Source organism: Zingiber officinale, chromosome 8A (genome assembly GCF_018446385.1).
Source record: "Zingiber officinale cultivar Zhangliang chromosome 8A, Zo_v1.1, whole genome shotgun sequence".
Taxonomy (NCBI): domain Eukaryota; kingdom Viridiplantae; phylum Streptophyta; class Magnoliopsida; order Zingiberales; family Zingiberaceae; genus Zingiber; species Zingiber officinale.
The window spans coordinates 18150470-18170643 of NC_056000.1; the positions used below are offsets into that span (position 1 = coordinate 18150470).

The 20174-nt window shown below is 41.3% G+C and overlaps 3 protein-coding genes across 4 annotated transcripts; 2 read left to right on the top strand and 1 right to left on the bottom strand.

The window, feature by feature from the left end:
• The first annotated feature begins 4763 nt into the window (after nucleotides 1-4763).
• On the top strand, nucleotides 4764-7058 carry LOC122012873. Its single transcript, XM_042569531.1, has 3 exons — nucleotides 4764-4891; nucleotides 4976-6857; nucleotides 6926-7058. Exon 2 carries the CDS (start codon nucleotides 5003-5005, stop codon nucleotides 6497-6499), a length of 1497 nt encoding a protein of 498 aa, XP_042425465.1. The 5' UTR covers nucleotides 4764-4891; nucleotides 4976-5002; the 3' UTR covers nucleotides 6500-6857; nucleotides 6926-7058.
• Nucleotides 7059-9321: 2263 nt separating this feature from the next.
• Nucleotides 9322-13930, top strand: LOC122012872 (sorting nexin 2A-like). Of its 2 annotated transcripts, XM_042569530.1 has the most exons (6): nucleotides 9322-10302; nucleotides 10905-11114; nucleotides 11220-11480; nucleotides 12543-12629; nucleotides 13395-13483; nucleotides 13687-13930. In XM_042569530.1, exons 1-5 carry the CDS (start codon nucleotides 9403-9405, stop codon nucleotides 13470-13472), a joined length of 1536 nt encoding a protein of 511 aa, XP_042425464.1. In that variant the 5' UTR covers nucleotides 9322-9402; the 3' UTR covers nucleotides 13473-13483; nucleotides 13687-13930. The 2 variants fall into 2 exon arrangements, with proteins under 2 accessions (XP_042425464.1, XP_042425463.1); XM_042569529.1 differs by lacking the exon at nucleotides 13687-13930 and having other exon boundaries at nucleotides 13395-13604.
• Nucleotides 13931-14268: 338 nt separating this feature from the next.
• LOC122012874 (pentatricopeptide repeat-containing protein At1g62350-like) lies at nucleotides 14269-17947 on the bottom strand. The gene is made up of 2 exons (XM_042569532.1): nucleotides 17536-17947; nucleotides 14269-15046 (listed from the first exon to the last, which is right to left on the bottom strand). Exons 1-2 carry the CDS (start codon nucleotides 17869-17871, stop codon nucleotides 14660-14662), a joined length of 723 nt encoding a protein of 240 aa, XP_042425466.1. The 5' UTR covers nucleotides 17872-17947; the 3' UTR covers nucleotides 14269-14659.
• Between the last annotated feature and the right edge of the window lie 2227 nt (nucleotides 17948-20174).

Sequence of the window (20174 nt, forward strand, 5' to 3'; positions counted from 1 at the left end):
TCCCTGGATCGATTGACAGATCAGTATTGTCAGGAGATCATCAGATTACATGGTCTTCCTTTGAGTATCATTTCGGATAGAGACCCTCGTTTCACGTCCCGATTCTGGCAGAGTCTGTAGTAGGATTTGGGCACTCAGCTCCGATTCAGTACATCTTTCCATCAACAGACAGATGGATAGTCAGAGCGAACCATTCAGACTCTAGAGGACTTGCTGAGATCTTGTGTATTGGATTTTGGAGACAGTTGGGAGGACCATTTTCCATTGGTAGAGTTCGCCTATAACAACAGCTTTTATTCGGCTATCCAGATGTCACCGTTTGAAGCGTTGTATAATAGGCCTTGTCGGACACCCACCCTCTGGGATAAGGTTGGGGAGGCCCAGTTGTTGGGACCTCATAGAGCTAGGCATGAGGTAGAGTGGGTCCCTACTATAAGACGAAGGATGTCAGAGGCGCAGGACCGTCAGATGAGTTATGCTGATCGGAAACACAGACCCCTGGGGTTCTCTAAAGGCGACCGTGTATTTCTGCGAGTTTCATCCATGAAAGGGGTGAAGAGATTTGGCCTCAGAGGTAAGTTAACTCCACGATACATTGGACCTTTCCAGATCTTGGAGAGGATTGGGGCGGTAGCTTACCGTCTGCACTACCACCGTCCCTGCCAAGCGTCCACGATGTATTCCATGTGTCTATGTCGAGGAGATATATACCCGACCCGACACATGTGCTGACAGATATCTCAGTTCCCGTTCAGTCTGACGTCACTTTTGAGGAGGTTCCGGTACGGATTCTGGACCGGAAAGAGCGTCAGTTGCGGAACAAGACTATCCGGCTGGTTAAAGTCGGATTGTAGCATCATTCGGACAAGGAGGCTACCTGGGAGCTCGAGGATACTATCCGAGCTCGATATCTCCATCTTTTTTTATTTGAGGTATGTGAGTTAATTACCGTTCAGCATTTATACATTTTACCTGTTGTTAGTATTTGCTGATGATAGATAACGAAATTTGGGGACCAAATTTTTATTAGTGGGGGAGAATGTAAAATACCGGAAATGGGCGTAACACCTTAAGGAAATTTTCCAGAATTTTTAGAAATTTTCTGGGAATTTTTCGGAACTCGTATGACTCAGGTTACGGGGATAAAAACGGGGCCCAGGAAAAGCCTGTTTAGGCTACCCCACTGAGCGAGGAAAAACTTTATTTCTTTTCCTATTTCATGTTTCTTATTTTTCTTCCTCCCCGTGCCCTCACTCGAGCCTCGCCCCGTGCCCCTCTTCTTTCCCCGCCGAACTCATCTGCCTAACTGCTCCTTCCTCAACCGATGCTGCCGCGGCGGTTTCTCCTCCTCGGGCATACAAAATCCCTCGGCTAAGGGCTTCGCCTCTTCCTTCGCCCTTCCCGATTTCTTTTTCTTACACCCGAGCTGTCACCTTTTCCCATCGCATCGCTCCGCCGCCGTCGCCGCACGAAGCAGCATTGACGCCACTGTCGCTGCCCTTTCCGACCACTCCCTTCGCGTGCCCTAGATTTTTGTCGCCGGCCAACGAGGGCCACCCGATCCTCCCTTGCACCGACTGCCGACACCATTGGAAACGGGCCAGATCCGATCGTCGGCGAGGGTCTTCTACAGGAGGTTCGAGATAGGGGCTAGCTTCACCGAGTCCGTTTCATCTTGCGGACCCGTGCCCTAGATTGCCGGGAGACGGGAGCGTGCGTCGACACCACTGTCGCCGATGACAATGGTAGACTCTTGAGTCCTCTTCTCTGGATTTTCTCTGATCAGTTGTCGCGAAGACAAATGCGTGCCTAGCTGCGATCTTGAAGGTAAGACATCATGTTCGTTTGGTTGTTGAGATGTTTGTGTGATCTTTTCTCTTGATCCGATCAGTGAGGTGAGGTTCTGTTTTTATGGAGTTGGAATTATTTACAGTGTTCTTAGTGCCGGCAACAATCCATCCATCAGTGAGGAGGAATTTCCAAAGAGGTCTTGCTGTGGTGTTCTTTGATCCAGCATCGGTTCCTTGTGTGGATCAACAGAAGGGAGGGTCGTGGATTAAGATAAGAAGTAGGGGTAATTGGTTTGTATTATTAATGAATTAGGTATTTGTTGAATTGGAGATGATATGGATTACTAGATGGTTAGTATATCACTAGTTGATACATGATTAGTGTGATTAGAGTTAATTGCTTATAATTTAGTCTTGTGGATTTTATTTACCTATTTAAATTCTTATGAATTTTAGCTATATAATATATATATATATATATATATATATATATATATATATTGATTGACACAAGATTTTGACGCGAGATGAGCATCTTGACGTTGGATTTGACTGACTCAATCCCCATTTTTGAGGCGGATACCTTGATTTATCTTTGATAATGTCATGTTGATATGTTTAGTAGGTTATAACCTTTAGTAATGATTATGTTCGTCTTTACTTCGGTTGGTCACTACCCGATACTTGTTACATACTTATTTTATTTACTTATTATACACTTCATATTAATACCTACCTGATTATACATTTTATATATATATTTATTTTTTTCTATATCTATAGGATAAGGATAGGAGGCCCTTAAAATAACTGATCTTTTTTCTAAAATGCATGAGTAAAATTTTTTTTTTTCGCTCCATGCGAACATGATGCGGTTAAACTTATAAAATTAGCTCAAACGTGAAATAGATTCTTATGACAAAAAAGTAATCATGCCTAATTTTATAATTTTTAAAAATATTTAGACATATAAAATTCTTTAATTTTTCCCATTATGTATTGACTAGAATTGTAATCTAATGGTATCAAATCTAATTAGCTGTTTAATTGTTATATTTCGGTATCTTTGCTGTATATGTTTTTTCATCATTTACCGGAAAATATATTATTATGTCCTTCTTAATTTTATTTTTTTTTCATTTATATCCCTAAAATATTTTATATCCATCCTCCTTTATTTTTTCTAAATAATATCTTTACCATTAATTAATTGAAATACATTATTATGTCCTTCATATTTCCTATTTTTCCTCTGTAAAACATTTTCTTTTCTATTTATATCCTTCATATTTTATTTTTGTTCTCGATATTATTCCTACCGTTGATGAAAATGACATGTGATGTACATACATGGCTCTATTCTTCTTTATCGCACGTTTATATTCCTCTTCTCCCCTGTCATATTTCATGACAAGAAATTTGTCGGCAAGTGGGAAAACCGCGCCACCGATTTCCTGTCTCTCATCGACGATCTACCTGCCAACAATTCTGTGGGCGACTTTTTCTTCTTCTGTAGGTTCCACATGATATTGGCGCAGGCGTTGTCCACCATGTTCAGGAAGTCCCTCAAAGTGATGAACAACCACTGCGGGTGGGTTCCATTCGTTCTGGAGGTTCTAGGGTGGCAATATTCCTTGACGCCCTTCACCAGCTCCATCGCCCGCCCCTACTCTTCTCTCGTCCCGACTAATGTCCGTATCTCCCTCATGAACCCGTCGCTGCCTCATGAGTCCAAGAATTGCTTGATCTCAGTCAAACTAGCACCTAGAGAAGCACAGGTATCCACGAGGGAGTTGGGGAAGACACCGACGACCTTCTTGACGCTAGCAAACTCGTCGTTGATCCCCCCGATGACTAGAAGGCCCAACTTGATGTAATCTTTCTCCCTCTCCTCCCTCGTGCCAACGCTGCCCCAACTGGTTGTGCGGTCCAAGGTGGTCGACCCATGGTCATGGTTGTGGTTGACCACTAGGGGCTTGCCCTCTGACCAGACAACCTCCTCCACTACGAAGTGCAATAGTATCGTGCTCCCGTCAATGCTCTTCACGTCGGGGAGCTTGCAAAGGACGGAGAGGTTGAAGGCCTGAGCATTGTTGCGATGGAGTTGGTGAGGGGCGTAACAGAATAATATCAGCCTGGAACCTCCGGGATGAGTGGAGCCTACTCGTTGCAGTTGTTCATCACCGTGAGGGACTTTTTTAACATAGTGGACAAGGCCTGCGTCGACATCGCGTGGAACTTGCAGAAGAAGAACAAGTCGCTTGCAGAATCAACAGCAGATAGATCGTCGACGAGAGATAGGAAATCAGTAGCGTGGTTTCCCCACTTGCTACCAAATTTCTTATCTCGAAATGTCAGGTCAAATTCGAACAGTGACAATGAGGACACACCGTGACATGGGAGAAGAGGAACAGAAATGCATGACAAGATAGAATAGAGTTACGTGTATATTACATGTCACTCCGTCTGATATTTACAGAGCAATTAATGATAGATATTTTATCTAAAAAAAATCAAAGAGGGAGATATAAATGGGAATGAAAATATTTTAGGGATATAAGTGAAAAAATTAGAAATAAGAGAGACATAATAATATATTTTAATTGATGATAGAGATATTATTTAAAAAAATATTAAGGAGAAAAATATAAATAGGAACGAAAATATTTTAGGAATATAAATAAAAAAACCAGAAATAAGAGGACATAATAACGGATTTCCTCTCATTTACCAGAATTGTAAAGGCATCTGGCCATTGATCCAAAATCACCTTCACGTATACCGAAACTACAGCAATGCCATCTCCTCCATAGACGTTGTTCCCACTGGTCGTCTCGGCTTTGCCGTGTTACCGTTATTTCGTCACGTTCCCCAAGGTCACGGGATTTGATGGACGGCCATGATCACGTCTCGCTTCGCCGACGAGACTCTCCGCCCGTTGTTTTTTTTTACCGGGGCACACAGAACGGGTTCGGGAAAACGGGTTCATCGCCGTCTCTCCGTCTAGGTTCCTCTTGTCAGCTGCCGAGTAAACCAACCGCTTCAGGGATCGCCTCGCCCTCTCGTCGGCGTCAATCACGCCTCCGCCCGCTTCTTCTCCCGTTAAACCCCTCTCCACTACTGACTAGGGTTTGCCTTTCGTTCATTTTTTTTTTCTTTCTTTTGTAATTTGTTGACGTACATAGGGATTCTTTGATCTATTCTTTCCGGCGATGGAGTCGGCGGCTAAGCCGAGCTCGGTGCAGAATCTTCTCCTCCGCGCTCTCCTCTTTGTCGTCTCCATATTCCTCTTGCGGTTCGTCTACGTGGTCACCCTCCGCGGAGGCTCCTGCGGTGGTGGCGATTACTGTTTTTTCACCAATCTTGCTGAAGTTGCGACGCCCGCTTCCTCTGCTGCAACTGCCTCCAATCCCTCGTATCGCGCTCTCTGGACTACCCTAGAATGGAGGAAGGCCGTCGGATACTACTCCTCCGTGTTCCAGGATCTCATCGCTGAGGGATTCCTCTCCTCGGCATCGGAATCCCTCTGCGTGGATACTGCCGCAGGTTACGAGGTCCTTGCCCTTAAGGAGATCGGAGTCCCCGACGCCGTTGGCGTTGCGAAGAAGAGTGCGCCACCATTGGTGGTGGGTGGTGGCGAGCCTCTCCGACTTCCTTTCAAGAATGGAAGCTTTGACTTCGTTTACGCTGGCCAAAGTCTCGACCGGAGTAAACAGCCTGCATATCTAGCGGCGGAGATTACAAGGACGCTGAGACCACATTGGTTCCTCGCGGTGCTCACCACCTCCGCTCGTGATGCCTACAGCCTGAACTCGCTTACTGAGCTCTTTCCGGGCTGCATTATTGTGTTGTCTCGCGAAATCAATGGCATGAATTCACCAGAGCCTCTCCAAGAGATTGTATTTCAGAAGCTAGAAAGTGCAGAGATTGTTAGGCCTAAAAAGGGTTCTAGTAATCATTGCCCTCTGCCTGAGCACAAACTCCAAATTATACGATCTGCAGAGCCTCTCATCAAGAAAGAGCCACTTAAGCCATGGATTTCCCTCAAGAGGAATATCCAAAACGTCAAATACCTATCTTCAATTGCTGATATAAACTTCAAGCAGAGATATGTCTATGTTGATGTTGGAGCACGGAGCTATGGGTCAAGCATTGGCAGCTGGTTCAGGAAACAGTACCCAAAGCAGAATCATACCTTTGAAATTTATGCAATTGAAGCAGATAGGGCATTTCATGGTGAATACAGGACCAAGAAAGGAGTCAATTTGTTGCCTTTTGCAGCATGGGTGCGTAACGAGACACTAACTTTTGAGATCAATCATGATCCTGATAACCATGATGTGGAGAAAGGCCAAGGAATGGGCCGGATCAGGCCAATTGGGGACTCCAATGACAAAGTTTTATCAGGCAATGTGCATGCCATTCAGGGGTTTGATTTTACTGCATGGCTTAAGCAGACAGTGACTGAGAAGGACTATGTAGTGATGAAGATGGATGTTGAGGGAACTGAGTTTGATCTTGTTCCACGGCTCCTCAAGACAGGGACAATTTGCTTGATTGATGAGCTTTTTCTCGAGTGCCATTATAACCGATGGCAGAAGTGCTGCCCTGGACAAAGGAGTCCCAAATACAAGTACACATATGGGGACTGTCTAAAATTGTTCACTTCACTTAGGAATAGTGGCGTTCTTGTTCACCAGTGGTGGTAATACATAAACAAATTTTTATGATTGGATAGGATAATAGCAATAAAATGTGTAGCTATGAGCGATCATAGTTGATTTTGCCATTTTGTATACGAGGAGACTATTCTTTTCTGTTCTTATCTTATTTCTTTTTTGCATTAAGAAGTGTCTTGATTTTACTTGTTGATGCTTCTTTTTATTTGTGGTCGTCTAACTTTCAGTTTATTTAATATTTTAACTCAAGTAGGTAATTAGATCTGTGTATTTTGGCTGTAGTAGTTTCCTTTTCTCTTGACAAAATCAAACATGTGTGCTTGGTTGTTTTCAGCTCAGCCCAGTTATATTTGATTAATATCTGCATCAAAGTTTATCCAAAAGAATGGTAATACATTTGTTTTTTTTACTTCTGTTTGAATTTCAAAAAGTATTGATGTTTGCTATGCTTGTTAGATTGCAAGAGACTGAAAATAGAAATTAACCGTCCAACTTCACATCCTGGCCGGCCACTACTGCCCTCATATGCCTTCACATATGCTCTCAAGTTTTGGTTGCCATTTTCCGACCCTACTGCACCGACGACGATGACGACTAGGGTGAGTAATTCTCTTCTCCGGGAGGATCTCCCTGTCCTTTCTTTGCATACTTGACCTTGATGTGAGCTTCCCATGCTTCTTACTATCGCGGCTCCTCTTCTGTTCTGGCAATGCAGATGTTGGGATGAGGAAGTAAATATGCCCACGTTTGAGCTCCAATTCTGGTGCGACTATCACAATCTTCCGCGCCACTCCTTGCGAACATGGCTCGGTCAGGACATGGTTGGGGCTCGCTGCCAGGACTCCTGCCGCGGTGATGTGGCGGCTGTGCTCCTCGACACGGCCGTTGAGATGCACGACGCGGACAACATCGAGGACGCCACAAGGACACATGCAAGCCAAGCAGCTTCTAAGGTTGTTGCCCATTTTGAAGCTGTTCTCTCTGTGCCGTGTGATGGATGTTGTGCGAGGGGAGAGTCCTTGTTATATACAAGAAGGGCGGGAGCACATGCCGAATAAATGAAGTCCGCAGGTACGTTCGTGGCAAAATCAGGAAAGCCATCTTGATGATCATTCAGTGTTTATGATTAAAGCCGCGCTAATTGACTTTGTGAACTTAATTGTGATGACTGATGAGTAAACACACCGTGGAATAAAACGTGGACATCAAAATGTGCTTTGGATTAAACTAAGTTTTGTGGTAAAGCATAGATTCTCAAACTATAAGAAGATTGACATATTTACGGGGTCATTAATTTTGTACATTATATTTTAAAATTCAATATAATTTTTACATGTTAAAGTTTTTATCTTTCAACAGTTGAAAAAGATGGCATGCTAATGATGTAATATTATGCAACATTAATAAATAAATGCAAGTCGCACTCAAATTTATTGCTCAACAAATTTTGTTTTTAAGTTTTTCATTTCGATTTTATTTTAAGTTGACATCATATATATCTTATTTATATATTAATTCTGAAGATCAATTTGACGTAAGAAAATTTTTTATGACTATTAGGATAAATAAGAAAAAGTTCATAGCCTATCATCTTAGTATTTTTAATCTAACGATCCATTAAAAAAAATTATTCGTTAAGATCCCATTAGAAATGGAGAAGACGGCCTGTCACTCCAATGTTACTTGACTTCCGGTTTCAATTTTTTAACCTATAATATGGTATAGTGGCATGCTAATTTAAATCAATGCATTAACTCACGTCGATTATATTTTTTCTTAAAAAAATCATGGAAATTAGATAACGGAGTTGACTGTGCATACGTAATTAAAGAAAGTTTGCTGAGTGCGACTCACATTGTTCACATGTTCTTAAGTTGCTGCATATTCCAGTGCAGATTAATTATTATGTAAAAACTGGGATATGATAGCCGTAAGCATTTTCCACGAGAAGGCAACTTCTTGCCACTGGAGTCAAATTGATGCGTCAACCAAGACCTCTGTACGTTGTACTACAATTAAGAAAATATATATTTAATTCTGAAATGAAAAATTGATTATTAAACAAAGAGCCACGTACGTGCATTTTTAAATTTACTTGATCAACGAATCGAGAGGGAGGATCGTCCACTGAATTATCAAAAGAAAATAAAAATTATTATGCCAAACACTTTCTAATTAAGACAAACACAAAGGCAAGAGGTCACTTTTCAATAATGTTGTAAAATTTGGTAGAAAGAGAAATCACCGGGAAGAAGTAGAAAAAAAATAAATTTAAAGCTCACATCTCACATGAAAAATTTTCATTCACACTTCAATTATTCTTCCATTTCCTAAATGTTATATTATATATCTTTGAATGAAATTAAAAAAAAAACAATATAAAGCTAAAAAAGAATGTTAAGTTATTTAATCTCTAAAAAAGTCTATATTTTATCAAAAAAAAAAAAAACTTATCCTACCTATTATCGAATAGTAAATCCCACTCTCTCCTTGTAAAATCCCTCCATCTTTCATCTTTAACAATATTTTCACTTTTTCCTCCACACACTAATCCTTTTCTTTAAAAAAAACAAAAATGCTGACTTGGAAAAGACTATCGGATAAAAAATAATTTTTGATTCTTTTTGTGAATTTTTTATCATTATATTTTTTTTTAAAAAAAAAATCTAATTCTGAATCGAATACCCACCTGCCGCCGCCCTGCATCACGTGGCTGGCATGCCCACGCCTCCTGTTTTCTCTTTCCACCACACACGAAGTCTTTTGGCTTGGCGGACCCGGATTCGACCTTACCTGGTTATTTTTTATTTTATTTTATTTTATTTTGCCTTGCCGGCTGACCTCGTAAGTACCTTCACCTCCGGTTCACCGTCTCTCAATTCACCCGCTCCTCCCAACAACTAAATTTGTTGCTCCCACGAGATCAGGCGGTGATGATGGGTACCGAATCTCCGCCGTTGACGGAGGAAATGGAGAGCCTCGCCCTCTCCGACGATTCCACAGACGACGTCGCCGCTACTTCCTCCTCGCTGCCATCGACCGATTCCGGAAGAGCCTCCTCCGATCCCCATAACGCCGCCTCGACCGCTTCATCCTCTAGAAGTTGGGTTGCCCGACGCGACGGCACCTCCCCCGGGACAGTCCACGCCGCCACATCGGATTACCTCACAATCTCCGTGTCCGACCCGGAAATGGTACATGAGGCCGCGAACTCTCTTGTTACCGGTAGCACCACCTACGTCACCTACCTCATCACCACTTGGATCCGAGCCGACGCCTCCGATGGTGACCCCACCGAGTTTACCGTCCGTCGACGGTTCCGCGACGTTGTCACGCTCGCCGCTCGGATCTCGGAGGCGTTCCGGGGCTACTTTATCCCGCAACGGCCGGACAAGGGAATCGTGGAGAGCCAGATGATGCAGAAGCACGAGTTCGTCGAGCAGCGGCGGGCGGAGATCGAGAAGTACCTGCGGAAGCTGGCGCAGCATCCGGTGATCGGAAGAAGCGACGAGCTTAGGGTTTTCTTGCTGGCGGAGGGGAAACTTCCGTTGCCGGCGAACACCGATGTGGCGTCTAGGATGCTTGATGGGGCGGCGAGCCTGCCGAAGCAGCTCTTCGGGGAAAGGGCAGCTGGGCAAGTGGCGCCGGAAGGTGTGGTGCAGCCGGCGAAGGAAGGAAGGGACTTGCTGAGGATTTTTAAGGAGCTGAAACAGACGATGTCTAATGATTGGGGAGGGGTGAAGCCATTGGTTGTGGAGGAGGATAAGGAGTTCTTGGAGAGGAAGGATAAGATGCAGGACCTCCAGCAGCAGATTAGTTCAACATCACTGCAGGTACTAATAAATCTAAAATGAAAAGGAATCAATTGTGATTGATGCAATTATATGGTGAACAATTTGTGATTGTATTTCTGCATAACATCTAAGTTTCTGTTCAACTACAGGTATATATTAGCAAAAAAACCTCAAAATTTAGTTAGAAAAAAAACCATTGATGTACAAGTCATCACAATGAGATAACAATTAAGCTTATGATTCTATTATACCTGACATAATTTGAAGCTTGACTTACTAGGAGCTCCTTATTTTTCATTTCAAGACTTAAAAGTAATGAAACTTCTTCTATGTTAATGATGGAAAGGTTATGTTTGGATGTTGATGCTAAACTTAAAATGTGAGCAGCTATATACTCACTGTTTACCTTAAATCAAACCCGTTAGCAGTGGCAAGTTTGACTTGGGTTTGATTTAGGTTCAGGGAAAAAAAATCTATAATTCAGAAATGTGGTAATGAAATTAAAGTCGTGTGTCAATGTGCCAAATTGGGTTTATAGTGCTAAAAAGTTTTCTTGGGCTTGAGAACAAGCACATATATATGTCATTGTTAAGCTGCTCCTAATTTTACACCAACAAGTTGAATAATTTTTCCTGATTCAGGCTGAAGAAGTTGTGAAGGCACAACAAGATATTGGTGAGACAATGGCAGAGCTTGGGATGGCATTTATCAAGTTCACCAAGTTTGACACAGAGGAGAGTGCATTCTTTTCTCAAAAGATGCTAGCTGCTGATGCCAAACGTGTAGCCACAGCTGCAGTAAAAGCAAGCAGGTTATACGGGGAGCTAAATGCCCTAACCATAAAACATCTGGTAACAAAAAGATAAATCGGGTCATAAATGCTCAATTCTCTGCTCAGAAAATTTATTCGTCTTCTTTAATTCACCTTCTTTCTTTAATGTTATATATTGTGACAGTCTACTTTGCATGAATATCTTGGGGCTATGTTAGCTGTTCAGAGCGGATTCTCCGACAGGGCCAGTGCTCTATTGACTGTACAAACACTTATGTCAGATTTGTCATCTTTGCATTCAAAGGTTGAGAAACTTGAAGCTGCATCCTCAAAGATTTTTGGTGGTGACCAATCAAGACTCCAGAAATTGGAAGAACTGAAGGGAAAAATAAGAGTTACAGAGGACGCTAAAAGCTGTGCACTCAGAGAGTATAAACGGATAAAGGTACTAGTCCAATTTGCAATGAGCTAATAAGAAAAAGAACTACAATCAGCTAAACATTTGTACTTTTATTAACTTCCTTTTTGCTTAAAACTTACGGTGTTTGTTTAGCATCAGCGTCTGAAATTCCATGTCAATTATTTGGAGAAGTTAAATGTCGTCTCGATTAGAAGTATTAATCAGCAGTTCTCTTAGTTGAAGTATGTTTTCTGAAAGGACATATTGCTAGATTAGTCCTTGGAATTAACCCCGAGATCTATTGGAGCAACCACCCCTGTATGCGCCAACTGCGCCAACCCGTGGGGGCTGATGTTTTCATTATTGTTCTTTATGGACATTGTTGATCCACATGCAATCAAGTAGTTCTTTAATTGCTATGACTATATTCAATAACTCATATTATATCCCTCAAAACAAAGTAAAGGCTCATGCTATTGGTTAATTATAGTAGATAAACTTAACATTGCACTTTAAATTATGTGCCAATTTTCAGGTCCCTTGAATTCATTCTGTGTGTTTGCATCTGGATAGGCAAAAAGTTACCTTATGCTTCTCGGTATTTAGAATCTACTGTCTTTACTAAATCCTACCACCAACTATTACCGGTTTTGTATGACTTGATGAATAGAGCATGGAAGGTAGGAACTAGTGGCACTTGCCTGTTAGGGCCTGCCCTTTAGCAGGAACTCTTTGGTGTAGTGAAAGTGCAGTATGCATACACATTCGCTGAAATTTCATAACAACACGTTAATAATAACGTGGATGCTTAGAGTTGCAAGGCTTCTCTCATTGTTACTCAAATGGAGTGTTATAATTGATGGATCTCTAAAATTCCTCCTTCCTAATTATACATTTATACTTTATCATATTTTTCTGTCAGTGACGTTATATGAAGTGATCATTTGTACTGTAATTATTGTCAGATTATGAATATGGATTAGAAGATGATATAAGATGACATAAATGAATAAAATTCTAATTTCTCAACTTAAATTTGTTAATAATGAATCTTGAAAATGTATGCTTTCTCCAAACATAGCATTGTGATGGCATTTGATTCGACAGGATAACAACAGGACGGAGCTCAACCGACTAGATAGAGAGAAGCATGATGATTTTCTAAACATGCTGAAAGGGTTTGTAACGAGCCAGGTATTGCAAGTTCTTTGTTCCTTGGTGTATCATATAATGACTAAATGACCTGCAAGCTGTCTGAAAATTTTGTTCCCTATGCATTAGTCATATTATTCTGGATAGTGATGCCTACTAACCAAAAGCCACACAACATTACCACCAAGATTCTATGTGCAAATAATTTATCTTCAGTTTTTTAACGAAATCCTTTGAATTCTGTTGTGTTGCTTGTGATGCCATCATTTCATGGATAAAAATAAGCTAGAAATGCACCGACCACAATTCCTACTTTGCAAAGTTGAAATACTTGATGTCTGCATGGCATTTTAATGATCTCCTTGTTGGCAATGGCTACCTGTCTGCGACACTGTTATTCTGTCGTGGTTATGTAGTCGAAATCTGGATACGTTTCCAAGTCAATGGATAGCAAGATAGTCTAGTATCTTGCAAATGGGGTTTCTGAAGGTTCAGATGGTGATGTGCTTCTTGGATTCTTACCCCAGGACCTTAGCTCATTAGTCATTTTCTCATAATTATAATTCATTCTCTGTTAACTAGCATATCATAGTGTCTACCAGACATATGATTTAGGTTGGTGCTGATGAAGCATCACAAAGTACCTCAATGAAGCAACACCAAACATCCAATTCATCCACATTGTTGTGGGGATTAAAACCCATAGCAATTCTACCAGACCAACCACTTCAAATTTGTGCTCCATTTCATTTAGTCAGTTCATTCTTGACGAAACCTAACCATCTTCGGCTCTTGGATGTTTGAAAGGTGGGCCATTGGGAGAAACTTGGGAATGCGTGGGCACCCTTAGCGGAAGAAACAAGTTGTTATGCAAGGCAAAGCTAATAATTCTCACTGTAAGAACCTTTTTTGTCTCCCTTTTTTCATCCCGTTTTTGTATTTACTCCCTCCACTTGATGATGACACATGTAACATTCTTATATGAAAAATGCCAGATGGTAGTAAATCTTTGTTTTATTTGATTGCTTCCATTTTGTGTTAGTACCTCTTAAAATCTGGTTTGTGGTAATGTTAAGGCTAATTGCTTTGTTGGATGCAGTTATGTCTGTTGGTGGTTTTAGCGGTGCCCCTTCTCTTAATTGCAAGTCTCGCCATGCACACTGCACAGTTGGCTACCCAATGCCACGTGTCAAGAAAAATATCTTTCCCTGCCAAACTGCTTTATCACGGGCTATAATATTTAGATATATTAATGAAATGACCAAAAGGCCATCCTGTATATATATATATATATATTGATGATTATTTTTAAAATTATTAAATAGACGTTTCTGTTTTAATTATTCTCGAAAAGATATTTTGCCACCTTTATTTACTTTTACTGAATAAAATAAAATAATTTATTTTCTCCTAGATTTATTGCAATCTACATTTCAACTTCTCAAATTAACAAAACAAAATTTATTCCTTTTTATTATTTTGAGATAAACATTTTTTCTAAATTGACAAGTGAATATTCCACAGTTTAAAAAATAAATAATTATGTACATCAATTAAAAGGTTTTTATGTCAAATTGGCAACGATAAACAATTTCTCATGTTTCAATAAATTAAGATTAAAAATAAAGGATAACAAACATCCCTGAGGCATCTTTTTGATAATCAACACAATGAAGCACTCTTTTATGATTACAATAATAAAGAACGCCCTTTTTATTTATATTTTCTCCAAACTAGAATGTCACGCAGCCCCACTAACGATCAAGCTGCATAGTCACAGATCGTTATCTACAAAAGTTGATTTACTATTCAGGTGCCATGACAATAAAACTCTTCATTAATACTCCAAATCATACCATAGTTGCAGCAATTAGTGGTACTACTCTACAACAATTGCCCATTTCATGGAGTGACAAGTTCTTCAGCTTCTATTCGACATAAGAACCAATTCTGATAGACTTGGTTGACAGCCGTACCAAAAGCTTACATCCATGGAGTACCACCACCTTGTAAAATTGCACTTGCAGATTGACAAATCAAATTTTGATGCCTCTTCGGAACAAGAATAATTGCTATTCATCAGGCAAATCTTCTGGCGGATCATATACGATCATACCTGGAAATAACTTCAAGAAGTCATCCTTAACTTTTTCCCTTAATTCAGGATAGGGTATGAGACCTTTCAACATGACTCGGAATGGGAGAGACAATGGTGGATCCGGAGAACTCCTCATGTCTTCATAAAGTTCCATTGCAAAGGCAGGTAGCCCTCCGTCCAAGTAAGCTCTCACGATATCCCCGTGGGTATGCTGATCAATGTGGACCTCCTCACTCTTCAGATGTGCCCAAACCTGTTTTGTCTCTTCCAACTTCTTGTTTCTTGCCAACATCATGAGCATGTCTCTGTAGAAGTACATATCAGGCCGGTACCAAATCTCCTTCCTGACAGCATCATATATCTAATGAAGTTATCGAGGTCAGTCATGTTATAATTGACTTAGATATGAGTACAAGTTTCTGGTCAGAACGCAGAAAAAGGAAGAAAAAAAAGTTTTTTTCCTTGTGAAACAAAACATAAAACTTTGACAGAAATGTTAACATAGATACTTATAAAGCATGAATCTGTCAAATAAGAACTCTAAGGCAGCTACGCTGTAAAGTACATCCAGTCAGAATGTACACACTCCAGAAGCAATGCCAAGTTGTTGGTTGACATTTTACCTATGACCAACACATTGTAGGGTTCACAATATTCACGTTTTGCCTTTAATAGATACCTCTAATCATCGAAAGATAATGATCACAATGAAACTGACTTTAAAGTGATAACTAGAAGCTATTGGTAGTATTCCATTTTAAAACAAAACAGAGCTAAGAAGTTCAATCAAGTAATCGACAGTGAGAAGTACTTAGCCCATCTGAATATGGATTGATCTCTTTGTTTTTAATGGGTAACCAAGAAACTGACCCATCTAATTAACTATAAGAATAAAATAAAATAACTTCTTAATTTAATATCAATCCTTCCATTTTCAAAAACACACTGACGAGGTGAATCTAAGAACTCATAATTTAATATCAAAAATACATTAGCAAGGTGATTAGGTGGATCTAAGCATTCAGGCGCTTTTTTAACATTAATAAGGACAAGCTTTGTTGGGTAAATCACTCTGAAGATACTTTAAAATAAGAGAATGCAATGGCATTGTAATAGCATGCATACCAAAAATAGAGCTATTTATTTCCATAACCAATGAACAACAATTTTGGCACCCATTGTAAGGCCATTAGGAACTGCCTGCATCCCAATCTTGCTTATGTTGTTCCTTCAAATCATCCTTACGATCCCAACTCAAAAACCTCATCAAGGTTGATGTTGGTCTTCCCTGCAACCCTGACGTCCAGAATAGCCGTCAGGGAAATTTTTATATATTTCCGCTGAAAGTGGCACCCTTTATTGAACCCTCATATTGCCTCTCACCAAATGTGAGACACTAACGAAGAATTTATACTCAAACTAGAAAGATTTGATCAGTTTAATGCTAGATGTGGCACATGCATGCTCACAGCTCATTATCCATCTAGCCATAACACCATTACTAAAGGAGCAAAGGCAACAGCTCATAAGGGACATTATCCTACAATAGCAGGAGGTGATGAGCGGCCTATGTAATCTCACATTGGTCATCTTTGAATTGCAGAGATAAGAACTAAGTGCCATTCACTCAATCTAAGAAGGTACTTCCACATAAATTTAGCATTTAAGCATGGAAAACTATTTTTTTCTTGTTAGCAAAAGGATGTAAGGGAACACTTATCTCCCAATTCTGCATAGTCTATATACTACTATCTCAATATGTGAACTCAGGTAGGTTGGTAAGTCGTAAACTTGAGAATCCAACCTAACCCCCGCAAGTCATCGCATCTTAATGTAGAATTCTGACTATAAATACCTCAAGCATGGAGAACAAATATGACTAGTGGTCATCGAGTGATAATCCTATATGTATTCTATAATATGAATTTGAGTAGAATCAAGGAAGAAAGCATGTCCTGGTTAATGCCTAAAAGCAGAATTTCAGTAAAAATATTTGAGCACAGAGAACAAGGATGATCAGTTGGCCCTAGGTTCCAACACATAGCTACTATTTTATGAGTGAACTCAAGTAGGGCATAACTCTTAAGATGAAAACTGCAACCTAATTCCCTACGGTCAGAAAAATATAATATACCATTTTAACCAACAATAAATACCTAAATCATGGATAAAGGCTTGGCATGGTATCTAGCAAAGCAGCATTAGCATCTGACCATGCGATGCATCAAGAATGCAGTGCTTCTAGACCAGCAACCCTACAACAAAAGCACATGAACCCTACTAACTTGGATCCCCAAGAACATCAACAGTATGCCACATTCTCAAGCCACACAACAGTTGGTGTTTCCTAACAACACTTGGCCATGATATGACATGGCGAGAAGAGTAGTAAATGATCAGAGTCCCATGCTCACCACTTCAGGATTCATCATGAACAACTACAAAGATGGGTGATCCCTCCCCGCAGGAAAGTTTTGAGCATGTAAATCATACTCCACCCTTCCTCTCCCAACTTTGCATTTTATTTCTTCTACTTATTGATGAATTGATTCGATCATTGGTGTTGGCAACCTTAGTCCACTTGAGCATCATTCTTTCTGTGCCGGTCAAGAGCATGTGGCTCATCCTTGACACACTGGCGAAATAGGCTCCAATTAGTTTGTCATTGACAAAATCTGATATCCAGCATCACATATAATAAAGGATACCAAAAGACTACAATTCTTGTCTCATTGACCTTCAATTTTCATCTCATCGTTGTGCTATTTAGCAAGAGGCATAAAATTCATCTTAATACAACAACACAACAATTATCTAACAAAGAAAAAGATTAACCAAAATGTGCCCCACCTTCATTGAGAGAAACACATGGTCCTGGCGCTGGAGTTCGGCGAGCACGGCGAGTAAATCCGTTCTCAGAAGCCGAGTGACATTAGATTTCATGAACCGGTCAAGGCGTGGCCCAGCAGAAGCGAGCCGCTTCAGCTGATGGACCACAAAGATGCCTTCTTTCCCCATCTCTTTCTTTCGCCGCCAGATCGAGAGGCTAGGGCTCGAAGTTGGTGAGGAGGATGGCGACGCGAAGAAGCGGCGCGGAAGAAGGAACCACCGAACAGCCGAGCTGCTGCCTTCGCCGAGCTCTGTAATGGCCCGTCGCCACAGAAGACCGGAAGCCATGGCAGGCATTATGCACCACTTACTCCGTTAGGGTTTTGGTTGGGTCCAAATGACAAATATTATGACTTGGTAGCCGCATCATATTATCCTCTGAGAAACGACAATGAGGTTCACAAAATCCTTATGAACCAGTAGCATTACCAGGTTAGTAGATTTTTAGCTAAAGCCCACTTCATTTTTGTTATTTTTATTTTTTTTTAAAAAAAAATTATTAAAGTTAAGTTAACTATTATATATTAATTATTAAATTAATAATGTATTAAAAGTTATTAAATAAAAATAATATATATTATTAATAAATTAATTAATATGCATATTATAAATATATATTTATGATACTATATAAATGAATATTACAAATAAAGATAATAAACAGGAAATATAGATAATTATGTAAATTAGTAGGACTTAATATAAAGTTACTTTTTGATTTATGATCCTGTAAACATTTCTCCTAAATATTTGTGGTCTCCATGTTCACATCATCAATTAAATATCTCACTCCTCAAATATCTCAAATCTCACAATCAAATATCCTCTCAACTAAATATTTATAGATCCCACCTACTAAGAGGGTGTTTGGCTAAACTTATTAAAAACAGCTTATAAGCTCGTACAACTTATAAGTTGTTTTAGGAGCTTATAAGTTGTTAGGTCTTATTTTAAAAATAAGTTGTTAAAGTGTTTGGGTGAACTTATTACAATCAACTTAAAGATATTGATGTGTTTGGTATTATAAGATCTTTTTATTAATAAAATTACCAAAAAGGGTATAATACTATTTGATCCTGTCCGAACCAGGGGTCAACGAACGCTGGGGATGTGGCGCTCCCTGCTGGATCCTCGAGTGCTCCGGCGAACCTGCAACAAAACCGGGCCGGGAGGGGTGTCCCGGCGACGGCCCTCCGACGCTCAAGTCAGGCGAGGAATAACAAAGAGGTGGCCTCCGAGATTCAGACCAGCGTACCTCCGGTGAAGAAATGGAGACCTTATATAGACCTCTCGAGGGAGCCTGGGCGCGCCAATCAAAGCAATCACCTGATTTCGACCATGCCCAGGTATGGGTCTGTCAGAAGGGCATCCATAAGGCCATACCGCTACTGTATCAACCTCTCCATGATGTGACGGCAAGATCCTTTATCGTGAAATCTTGTGTACGGCATAATCATCAGACTTGCCTTTGCTGACATCTCATATCCTGAGCCGAACGAATAGGCCGCTCGGCTAACCTTTGTATCCTCGCCCTTATCCTGGCCGAACGGACCACCCGCTCGGCCGGGCAGACACCCGCTCGGCCATTCAGTCCTCCCGCCTTGGCGTCAGAAACCCAAGCCTATGGCTGGGTTATCTCTGGCTCCGCTCGGACCTGCTCAACTGCTTGACGCGACCATTACCCGCTTAGTCAGCCCTCCATCCGTCCTCAGGCTGGGACCCTTCAGAAGTGGGTCCCCCATTCTTACCGTCGGATCACTTGCCTCCCCTTCAAGTCTAGTCGAAGGAGGCAGTGAGTCCGACTGACTGGACTATGTGTCCGAGCGGGCGGTCGTCGCCTTACCGTCGCTTATAATATCCCTTGAGCCGTCCGGCCCTTATGCCAAATTCAGCCGCTCGGCTCTTCGTTTTGGATGTCTTGGCGCTTATCCGTAGAGTCAGTTAAGCTCCACGTGTTCCCCACTAGACGACCGATCAGGTTAATCAGTTGACTTGTTTTCCTCGAAATCGTTTAGCGCTTGGCTATGCTGTTTGCATTCAGTGAATGCGAAGTATTGGCAAACTGATGGCCGATCGGACTTAATCAATTTAGTACTTGCGAACGCTCGTTATTTGGCGTCCTTAGTTTCGTCCAGTAAGCTCACAGTCGCGGGTTCGACTCTCGATCTTTAACGTCGGAGCTCGATGGCGCGGATATTTATAGCCGGTCGGCGTGGCTCTCGATCTTTAACGACGGAGCTCGTCGGCGCGGATATTTATAGCCGGTCGGCGCGGCTCTCGATTTTTAACGACGGAGCTCGTCGGCGCGGCTCTCGATCTTTAACGACGGAGCTCGTCGGCGCGGATATTTATAGCCGGTCGGCGCGGCTCTCGATCTTTAACGACGGAGCTCGTCGGCGCGGATATTTATAGCCGGTCGGCGCGGCTCTCGATCTTTAACGACGGAGCTCGTCGGCGCGGATATTTATAGCCGGTCGGCGCGACTCTCGATCTTTAATGACGGAGCTCGTCGGTCGTCGGTCTTCTGCTCGGGGATTTATAGACGCCGGCTCGTCTCTACGGTTTAACGTCTGGGCTAGACGGTCTTCCGCTCGGAGAGT